At 48.8% G+C, this 10,557-nt stretch overlaps 1 protein-coding gene across 1 annotated transcript; it reads left to right on the top strand.

The window, feature by feature from the left end:
- The first annotated feature begins 1,786 nt into the window (after nucleotides 1-1,786).
- Nucleotides 1,787-2,929, top strand: APLNR (apelin receptor). Its single transcript, XM_007953873.2, has one exon. It carries the CDS (start codon nucleotides 1,787-1,789, stop codon nucleotides 2,927-2,929), a length of 1,143 nt encoding a protein of 380 aa, XP_007952064.1.
- Nucleotides 2,930-10,557: the final 7,628 nt, after the last annotated feature.

The following is a 10,557-nucleotide window of genomic DNA, read 5'->3' on the forward strand; positions in this document are numbered from 1 at the left end:
CAGGAGTGAGTTCAATTCCAGACCTGAAGGGTGGCTAGGGGCCATAGTCTCAGGGGTCTCACCAGGCTCTATCAGACCAGCAAACCTGGTCTTTTTTTTTGGTTATGATTTTGAGTTTTGTTGCACATTGTTCTCCCCTTCTCCTGCAGAAGATTTCTGACCAACCATCCCTCGAGCCAACGGATTCCGGCTTAGAAGGCTTTGCCTTGGATGTAGACCCAGCTCCTGATTTTGGTCTCCCTTAGTCTTGCCCAACTTTTGTCAGCCTCCCCACTTAGGGAGATGGTAGAAAGAGTACATATTCTTTATCTTACCATATCTCTCCTCCTTTTTTTCCCTGCCCTAAGGTCCTGAAGAGGTGACCAAATGGGGCAAAGTGAATTTCTATAGGTCTGTGCCCATAGTAGCTGCTCAGAGGCTGCCCTATTCCCTACCTCCTCCTCTAACTGCAGCTCCCTGCCTCTATATGGTCAGAAAAACCAGGGGAGGTATGTAAGAGCTTGAGGATGGAAATATATCCCTACTTTTACCACACAGTAATCCATATAGTAATTCTTATTCATACAGATTCCTCTCTATCCTTAATTCATCCATCTACTTACTCATTCACTCAATGACCATCTATTGATACCTGTGATATGACGGGCACTGTGTTATATGCTTGGAGAAGAAGATAAGAAAAAGCAACTGCAACAAAACTCACTGTGACCTTGGGCAAGATATTTACCTTGTGGGACCTCAGTTCCGCTGTAGATTTAATGACTCAATGAAAGGTCCTTTGGTCTGGGGTTTCTTTTGTACTGCGAGTCTGTCCTGGACCCTCCAAAACTTTACGCAATCTGCAGACTGCAATCTGCCAACAGTTTATGAATTCTAGAGTAATCCCCCTGTCCTGTTGTCTGTAAGCCACAAAGCTTCTGGGGGAAGGGTCAGGGCTGATGGGACCAGGATGTGGCCTGATGGGGAGAGCGTGAAGAGGGCCCCAGGGTGAAGTGGGGCTGGGAGTGCAGGGGGCTGAGAAGGGGACAGACTTGCCTACTGGAGGGCTTGCCAGATGCTGGGACCATGCAGGGAAATCTCACACCCTCCTTCCCCCCTGCCCTCCTGCTTCCAGGTCAGGCTGGATTTCAATCTGCATGATTTGCCGCATATAGAGGGGATGGTGGGCGGGGGGAGAACAAGCGGGTAGGAAGGATTGAGGAGGGGGTGTCCTGAAGTGTTGGTATGAGATGGTGGCCGGAGGAAATCAGAGGGACTGGGACAGAGACTGGGGCGAAGAGGAGTGGGAGTCAGAGGGAGGAGGAGGGGCCAGGAGCAGAGCAGCCTCTGTCCCGGTCCCTCCACCCCCAGATAACATTCTGGCCAGTACAGCAGGGGTCAATTGGGTCCACTTTGCCCAGTGACAAGAAGGAAAAAAACAAGTGGGCTGTAACTTAGAGATCTTAAGACTCACACATGAGGGGTTGGTCTGGAGGTGGGAGGAGGGAGTGGCGAGCCAAGAGGAGACAGAGACCCAGGAGGGCGCAAGGAAGTGTCTTGGCTGGGCTGGGAGGCAGGGGAGGGTGGAGGGAAGCCTGCAGATGAGACTCATCCTCCAGGATCCTGACCAGCGAGAGGGAACTCCTCCCGCGCTCAGGGAAGGGCTCTGTCCACTCAAAGACACCTTTAGCCCTTTCTCACTCTCTGAGGCTCCAGCTGGAAACTCACGGTGCTTGCTGAGTTGGTGACATAGTTCCTGAGCTGGTACCCCTGGGGTCCCCTGCTCGTCTTCTCTCCACTCCCCAGCATGGCTGAAGGTGGCGATTTCGACAACTACTATGGGGCTGACAACCAGTCTGAGTGTGAGTACACGGACTGGAAGTCCTCTGGGGACCTCATCCCTGCCATCTATATGCTGGTCTTCCTCCTTGGCACCACAGGCAATGGCTTGGTCCTCTGGACTGTGTTTCGGACCAGCCGGGAGAAGAGGCGTTCTGCTGACATCTTCATTGCCAGCCTGGCAGTGGCTGATCTGACCTTTGTTGTGACTCTGCCGCTGTGGGCCACCTACACCCGCCAGGAGTACGACTGGCCCTTTGGCACTTTTGCTTGCAAGGTCAGCAGCTACCTCATCTTTGTCAACATGTACGCCAGTGTCTTCTGTCTCACTGGCCTCAGCTTTGACCGCTACCTGGCCATTGTGAGGCCTGTGGCCAATGCGCGGCTGAGGCTGCGAGTCAGCGGGGCTGTGGCCACGGCTGTCCTGTGGGTGCTGGCTGCCCTCTTGGCCATGCCGGTCATGGTCTTCCGTTCCACTGACAACCTGGAGAACACCACCAAAGTGCAGTGCTACATGGACTACTCCTTGGTGGCAACCTCAAGCTCAGAGTGGGCCTGGGAGGTGGGCCTGGGGGTCTCCTCCACTGCCGTGGGCTTTGTGGTGCCCTTCACCATCATGCTGACCTGCTACTTCTTCATCGCCCAAACCATTGCCAACCACTTCCACAAGGAGCGCATCGAGGGCCTGCGGAAGCGCCGCCGGCTGCTCAGCATCATCGTGGTGCTGGTGGTCACCTTTGCCCTGTGCTGGATGCCCTACCACCTGGTGAAGACGCTCTACATGCTGGGGAGCCTGCTGGACTGGCCCTGCGACTTCGACCTCTTCCTCCTGAACGTCTTCCCCTACTGCACCTGCATCAGCTATGTCAACAGCTGCCTCAATCCCTTCCTCTATGCCTTCTTTGATCCCCGCTTCCGCCAGGCCTGCACCTCCATGCTCTGCTGGGAACACAGCAGGTGTGGGGGTACCTCCCACAGTAGCAGTGGGGAGAAGTCGGCCAGCTACTCCTCGGGGCACAGCCAGGGGCCCAGCCCCAACATGGGGAAGGGTGGGGAGCAGACGCAGGAGAAGTCCATGCCCTACAGCCAAGAGACTCTTGTGGTTGATTAGGGCTGGGATCCCGGAGCAGCCCTCTGCCCTCCACCCTGCCCCAGCCTTTGCCCTTGCTCCTTGCAAATCAGGTAGAGTGACCACTCCTTCTGTATTGCCTTTCACTCCTTTCCCTGCTCCCTGCCATGGCCCTCCTCTTAGTCTTATCCCAGACGTTTGGGTTATAGCTGAACAAGACTAAACCTGCAGACCCACACTTAGTATCTGTGAGACTGACTTAACCTCTCAACCTCTCTGCTCCTCAGTTTCCCCATCTATAGAAAGTGGAGGTGGTAAGACTGATCCTAAGTGTAGATGTGGGAGTCCTTGGCTCAATGAAACTTAACTTTCCTCCATCCCTTTTCTTGGGTCTCCAGTAGTCTTTTCTCCCTCCTCTCCTTTGGGCTTTCCCTTATCTCATCCTCCCTCTCCTTTTCCCTGTCTCGCTGCAGTCTTCACTCTTAGTCTTTACCTTCTGGCTCTGAACCCCTCTCCCAGAGCTTATTCCCATACCTCAGTCCCTCCTTCCCCCCTTTTAACCTCTTCCTTCTGGAGGCTCCTAAGAGTTAAGAATCCGGAAGCTTGCAAGCTCTTTATCTTGTTCCCGGAGAGAGTTAGGGAATGACTGCTGGCGAGTGCAGGCTGTGTGCCAGCTGGGAGCGCCAAAACTTTCCCTAAAATTGGACAAGTTTAGTATCATTTCAGTCTCTACAGCTGGAGTGATAGCCAGCACCTTCCCAGGAAGGCACTTTCTATCCTGTGGCCCATCTAAGATGCCGATTAGTTATGCTTTCTGAAAATTTCCTTGGACATTTTCATTTATCCCCTATTTTCTGTAGGGATTGAAAAGCAATGGGGTTGATGCAGCTATGGGCTTCTTGGTTTCTCTATCTGAGTGTGGAGTTGGGAAGGGAGAAGGAAAAGTAGAGAAAGTAGGGCTAAAGGAGTGTCTGAGTTTAGCTGCTTTTTTCTCCCCATATCCTGGCCCCTTTGAACCTCCTTCAGACTTTGAGCTGTGGGTCTTTCCCCTGACTCCCCTCTCAACCCATCACCCTGGGCTGGTTTACTTGGGCACTGGTGCTCTTGGTGGTACCCAGAGTCCCTTTGGTTGGGACTGACATGCTTGCTCTTTGTGTGTATATATAAGCATGGATGCTCATACCCTGGAGAGCAGTGGGCCTGTGTCACTTATATAAACCCCCTTCCACTCCTCACTCTCCACCTACTCTCTCCTCTTTGCACAAAATCCGTGAGGAAGAAGGGACACATCAAGGCAATATAAGATGAAATTGAGTCCAGTTCCCACTGGATTTGGGGGCTCCAACGGCTGGTCCGTGCTTTAAGAGAGAAGTCTATGTTTGCGCCGTGGTCCCTTCTGGGAGATCTCTCAGCGGGGTCTGGTGCCAAAGGCTTGGGGAATTCCTTTGAGCTGGGTCTCTGTTTATCCCCTAATTCTATGAGGGAAATAGGAGTCTGGTTGAAAGCTTTCCTGGTTCCTTTCCCATGCCTCCCCACCTTGCTTTGAATGTATAAGCATTTCCCTCTTCACTTTTCCTTTCTCAGGGTCTATGGCCCTATTCCTAGAAGGGCATCTAATAACAGGCACTGGGTGGGTTTGGGCTCAGCATCGGGATGGGAGTTCTTGGCTTCTCCTGCTGGGTTGGGGACTGGGGATAGGGGCTGGGCAGCACTGGTGGGGCTGATGGGTGACCTCCATGCTGCCAGAGAAATCTTGAGGAGGAAACCGATGGTGGAGCCGGTGTGAGATGGGGGCGGGGTGTACATTCCGGATTTTATTTTTGGAAGATTCTGGACACAAGGAACAAGACAACAGACATGGAGGCAGGAAGAGCTTAGCTTGATGTAAGTGGACATCATGGCTGTCTCTGGGATAGAGCCAGGAGGAGAGAGGAAGGGGCTCCTCTCAGCATAGTCTACCCTGAGAGAGACTAGAATCTTCCAAGGCTCATTTGCTCTATCCAGGGCTGTCCTCAAAACATCCAGTCAGGGCAGGAGGAAGCTTCTAGAAGGGAGGAGAGTGCCCCTCTAGGGCCATCCTGGGTGACCTACAGAGACCTCCTGTCTGGGACTTGGTGGGGCTGGGAGGGAAGGTAGAAGATGCTGCCTGCCATGATGTTCCCTCCATCTCCCCACCTCCCACTCCCTCTTCAGAATGTCTGTGCTCTTTTCTGACCCTGTTAGTCATTGTGGTTCATCAAATAAATCTGTTTTGTGAAATGATTGTGTCGAAAGCCTCCTCTTACAAAAGTGTCTTGGGAAAGGAAAATACCCCCAAGTTTGCAAATACCACAGTGGGATGGAGATGGGTGAGAATGGTTGTGGGGAGAAGTGGGAGTTAAAAGGAGGGAGTGAAGTGACAAATGAAAGGAAGTGGGAGGGGGAGAGAAGATGGAGGAAACAGCAGGAAAGAGAACAGATGAGGAATTGGGTTTGGGTTTGGGGTGTGGTGAGAGAAGAAATAAAGGACTAGGGAGCAGTTAAGTTTTACACTTTGCAGAACCTCATAATAAACTCCTGTGTTTTGAGTCCAGAGCACAGGCCTGGGGAAAAATATGATTTCTTCCCTTTGGGTAGACTTACCAGTTTCATCATTCATTCATTTATTCCTTTCTTCATGTAGCATCCTCTATTGCCTCATTCAAGGTCTCTGGGTGATGCAAATGGTTTGCTTTTGGCTACTAACCTAGAGGTTGGTGGTTCAAATACCATCAAATGTCATCAAAGGCCCAAGGATCTGCTTCTGTAAAGATCACAGCCAAGACAACCCTAGGAAGTAATTCTACACTAACACATAGGGTCTCAATGAATTGGAATTTACTCAATGTCAATGGGTTTGGTTTGGGTATTGACTCATTCATTTAGTATGGAGTGAGCATCCACCCAGCTTAGATCAGAAGAGTTGTCCTGGATGTTTTTGAAAATACCCCACTGCTAATGTCATCCCAAGCCTTTGGAATGACAGTCTCCTGTTCTGGCCCCAGATGTTCAGCATTACCAAAAGCTCATCCAATGACCTGTGGGAGAGGCCATGTTTGGGGACATCTTCATCCAGATAGATTCTTCCCAAATTAAAGTGGGCAGAAGAAACTAGAGGGTCAAAGCTGGAGAGAACCGGGCACTGGATGGGGACGCATTTGGAGCAGAAAGGGGATGCAGTTACCTTTGGGGGAAGTTTCCAGAGGTGTTCCCCATCTCCAACAAAGACCTCTTGAGCACTAATGCTTGCAGATAGCATAGAGCGATCACCCTAATGGAACAGATGGCAACCAGAGACCTATGTTTATTGAGCTTTACCACTGTGCTAAGCATTTTCCAAGCATTATCTCATTTAGTCTTTGTAGCTGACCTCCAAGGGAGCATTCTTACCTCATTTTCCTGATAAGGAAACTGAGATTCAGAGAGGTTAGTTAGGGCTCTTGACCAAGGTCATACAACTAGTATGTGCAAGAGCCAGGTCTGGAACCAGTTGTGTCTGTTCAACCCTAAAAGCCCACACTCTTTACCCTGGTACTTCTCCCAAAGTACAGATGAGGTGACACGGTGGTTAGGAAGAAAAGAGAGACCTCATCCAGGCCAGGGCTTTCTCTATCTGGAATAGACAGGCTATTCAATGATGGAGCTAAGGGAGCGCTTGGGGAAGATGGGGTAGGAGGGAAACGGTGGAAAACGCAAGTGTGTGTGTGTGTGTGTGTGTGTGTGTGTGTGAGAGAGAGAGAGAGAGAGAGAGACAGAATGAGGAGAGAGGAGAGAGAGAGCAGCAGAGACAGACAGAGAAGCAGAGACAGAAAAAAAAAGAGTGTGATGCGGGAGGTGGGAAGAAGATTGGGGAAAGCGTTCAGTGTTTGTTTTCCCTCTTCTGAAACACACCAGGGACACCCTGAAGGAATTTACAACTGTAACAACAAGCTATTTGAGCTGCTTTTTACAGATGTTGTAAAAATCCTCACCAACTCTCCTGGGAAATTTCAGGTAAGTTATCCAAAAATTTTAAGAGAAGGCATTTACTCAATAATTCATTTGTTTACGCATTTCTTCTCTCCCTCATTCATTTGTTTATTCAGGCAACACATTCTTACTTATTCCTCACTGTGTCCAGCACAAGGAACTCTGGTGGTGCAGTTCCTAAGGCATTTGACTACTAACCAGAAGGTTGGTGGTTCAAACCCACCAGCCACTCTGCAGAAGAAAGACTGGGCAATCTACTTCCGTAAAGATTTACCACCTTAGAAACCCAATGAGGTTCACTATGAGTCAGAATTGACTTGATGGCAGTGGGTTTTTTCTTTGTTGTTGTTGTTGTTTATTTGTTTGTGTCAAGCACTGTGCTGGAGGCTGAGGAGCAAATGGTGAAGGAGAGACCGAGACCCAATGGGCTCACAGGCTGATGGTAGAGACCCACAGTTATGGGAGCAACTATAATCAAGCATGATAAGAGCTGGAGAAGACAGACAAAGTGCTTTCATGGCCCAAATGGAGTCAATGGCACCAATGTGGGTAGGGTGTCTGGGAGACCCTTGAGGGACACAGTGTGCACCAGGAGCCTACTTTCTGATGGGTGAGGGTGGGTGGTTAGGGGGAGCATGTTCTGAGCAGAAGGCTTACCCAGAGATATGAGAGTTCAGCCCCTTGGGGGACTTGGAAAGAGTGTCCTTGTTTTCATCACTCCCCTCCCTTGCACCCCTTCTCTGGGAGGTGAGCCAGCTGAAGATACTGAGCAAACTCTGCCCAGGTCTCAGAGCGTGGACGATGGGTGGACGGGCTGGAGCTAGAATCTGAGTCTCTAGACAACTTGGGGGGCCAAGGGTTGTTTTCTCTTTTTGGTGACTTCCTGTTTTCTCTTTCCCTGGGGTTGCACTGTTTTTCTCTAAGATTTCCTCCAGGGTCTTCTAACCAGGGGCTGGGAATTCTCCAACCTCTCACTCTGGGCTTTTTTTTTTTTTTAAATTCATAGAAAAATTTGTTAATTGATTAAAATAGTAATAATTTCTTCTAGAAGGAGGAAAAGATTGGCCAGAATCTTCAGCCAAGAGCAAAGCAGGCACTATCTACTCTGTGTCCCTGAGCTAGAATGTACTATTGTCAAATTGTTGACTGACCCTTCTTACTGACCTCTGCTTGTAGATGTTGTTAGCTGCTGTAGAGTCAGCCTTGCCACCCTGACTCATGGTGACTCCATGTGCAAGGGAAGGAAATGCTGCCCCATTCTGTGCCATCCCCGTGTCCCTGTTTGGTTGTGGATCAAACCATTGTGATTTATTGGGTTCTTGTTGGTTGATTCTGGGAGGTCAATTGTTAGGTCTCTCTTCCTCATCTGTCTTGGTCTAGAAGCTCTGCTGAAATCTGTTCAGCATCACACAGCCTCCACTGACACACAGATGGGGGCTGGGCATGAAGTGCATTGACTGAGATTCTAACCTGAGTCTCCTACACGGAAGGTAGAATTGTAGAATTCCACCACTGAACCACCACTGCCTTCAGCCCTTACACAGTGGAGAACAGAACCTCCCATCTCATTGTAATGTGACTCACATTAACCAATTAAATGAGCGGAAGAGCCATGATGAGTTTCTTTTATTGTGCTTGTGTGTCTGCCAGGAGACAACATGACTCAGATAGGGGCAGCTTCTTAAAAAAGGGTCTCAAAATAAAGAGGAGAGAGACTAGAGCCACAGTTGGACCATAGCGGACATTCAAGCATACGAGAAATAAACCTGTGTTGTTTTAAGTCACTGAAATTTGGCAGTTGTTTGTTCCTGTTGAGTTGCTTACACTTGATGGACAGACACTTTGGGATTTTCAGAGAAAAGGTGCTAGGAAGAGGCAGACAGATCCCTTGGGAAGATCAGTCCCAGGGCTAGGATGACATCCAGTGGGAGAGGATCTGAAGGTGATGGGGCCGCTGTCCAAGCTGGTGCCACTCATCGGAACTCTAAGGAAGCCATGCTTACAGAACCTGACCCAGTGGTGCATGTTCATATTCATTTTCTAGATGCTTCTGAAGTTACCACCAGGAGTGACAATGTGAGAGACAGTTACGAAAATGAGGTGCAGGGAGCTTAATTGAAATCACGTGCACAAGAAAGGAGGTTCTGGTATGTTGGATTGCTTCAATTTACAAGAAGCTTTAATTTATAAGTAGAATCTTAGAATATCAGAGCAATGATTATTTATTTTCTCAATCAACAATCTTTTATTCAGTGTTTACTGTGTCCCTGGTAGTGTAGTGCCTAAGGCATTTGATTGCTAACCAGAAGGCTGGTGGTTCAAACTCACCAGCCACTCCTCAGAAGAAAGATTGGGCCATCTACTTCCGTAGTGATACCACCTTGGAAACCCAGGGAGGGGTTGCTATGAGTCAGATCTGACTCCACGGCAGTGTGTTTGGTTTGGTTTTGGTTTACTGTGTCCCTGGGATTGTCTTAGGTGCTAGGGAATACTGTGTCAAACCACCCACCATCCTTCCTCTCACAGAGCAACTTGAAGAGCTTTCTAGTCTTTCTCCATTGAATAGAGGGTAAACTGTGGTTTATGGAGGAGGGACAATGCATGGAAAGCCATGTAGTGGAATAGTGGCAGAAGTAGGACTGGAACCCAGGATCCTCACAGTCAGGCTTAGAAAGGAGAACATTTTCCTCTTACTGAGAATATGAAGAGCAAGTGAAGTAAGTGAGAGCAATGAAGGGCCACCTGCTAGGGGCAAGGAGGGAACAAAGGTGCTTGAAGACAATTATCCATGTCTTTGTTGATAAATCTTACATTCTGGAATCTTTGTGGATTTACAGAAAGACTACTAAGATAGTGTAGAAAGTTCCTGTATACTTCTAACCCTAACCCAGTTTCTTTTACTGTGGTATTAACATCTTACATTAGCACTGCACATTGACACACATTAACGAACCAACATTGACACATCGTTCTGAACTTTCATTCTTTACTCACATTGCCTTATTTTTACCTAAGGCCCTTTTGCCATCCCAGAATCCCAAACAGGGTACCATATTACATCGAGTTGTCATGTCTCCTTAGACATTACACTTAATGGTCGTGTCCTCTTGGCTGTAACAATTTCTCAGGTGTTCTTTATTTTCCATGACCTTGGCAGTTTTGAGGAGAACTTATCAGGTATTTTGTATCATATTCCCCCCCCCTCTTTTTTTTAACAGATATTTTTATTTCCATATACCAGGTACATGCTAGGTGATGACAATAGAGCAATAAACAATCTACAAGCGATTTCTTCTCTTTTTGGGGTTTAACAACCAGGAATGAAGTGTAGTGAACATCTTTGCAGGGGGTGTGCCATACTCACCCATAGGCTGGAGTACCCCACAGAGTGGTCACAAGACAGACTGTGGCATTGGCTGAAAGTACAAGTGCATCTTCAGTCATGCCAGAGAGTAAATGTCAGGCATTCTCCCATCCCAAAAGCCACATTAGAGCTTGTCTTCTTGCAAAGAAGAATGAAGAAAACCAAAAATTCATGGAAACAACTAATCCTAGCAACTGGTACACCATCTGATCTGCAGCCTATATGACTATAAAACCAGAAGAACTAGATGGTGCCTGGCTACCACTGTCAACCACTTGCAAGGGGATCTATGTAGGAGATCCTGGATAGAGAGGGAGAA

Source organism: Orycteropus afer, unplaced genomic scaffold (genome assembly GCF_000298275.1).
Source record: "Orycteropus afer afer isolate SDZICR_OR568_19922 unplaced genomic scaffold, OryAfe1.0 scaffold00419, whole genome shotgun sequence".
NCBI lineage: Eukaryota > Metazoa > Chordata > Mammalia > Tubulidentata > Orycteropodidae > Orycteropus > Orycteropus afer.

Coding starts and splice junctions, on each gene's coding strand:
- APLNR (XM_007953873.2), top strand. CDS start 1,787: ATGGCTGAAGGTGGCGATTTCGACAACTACTATGGGGCTGACAACCAG.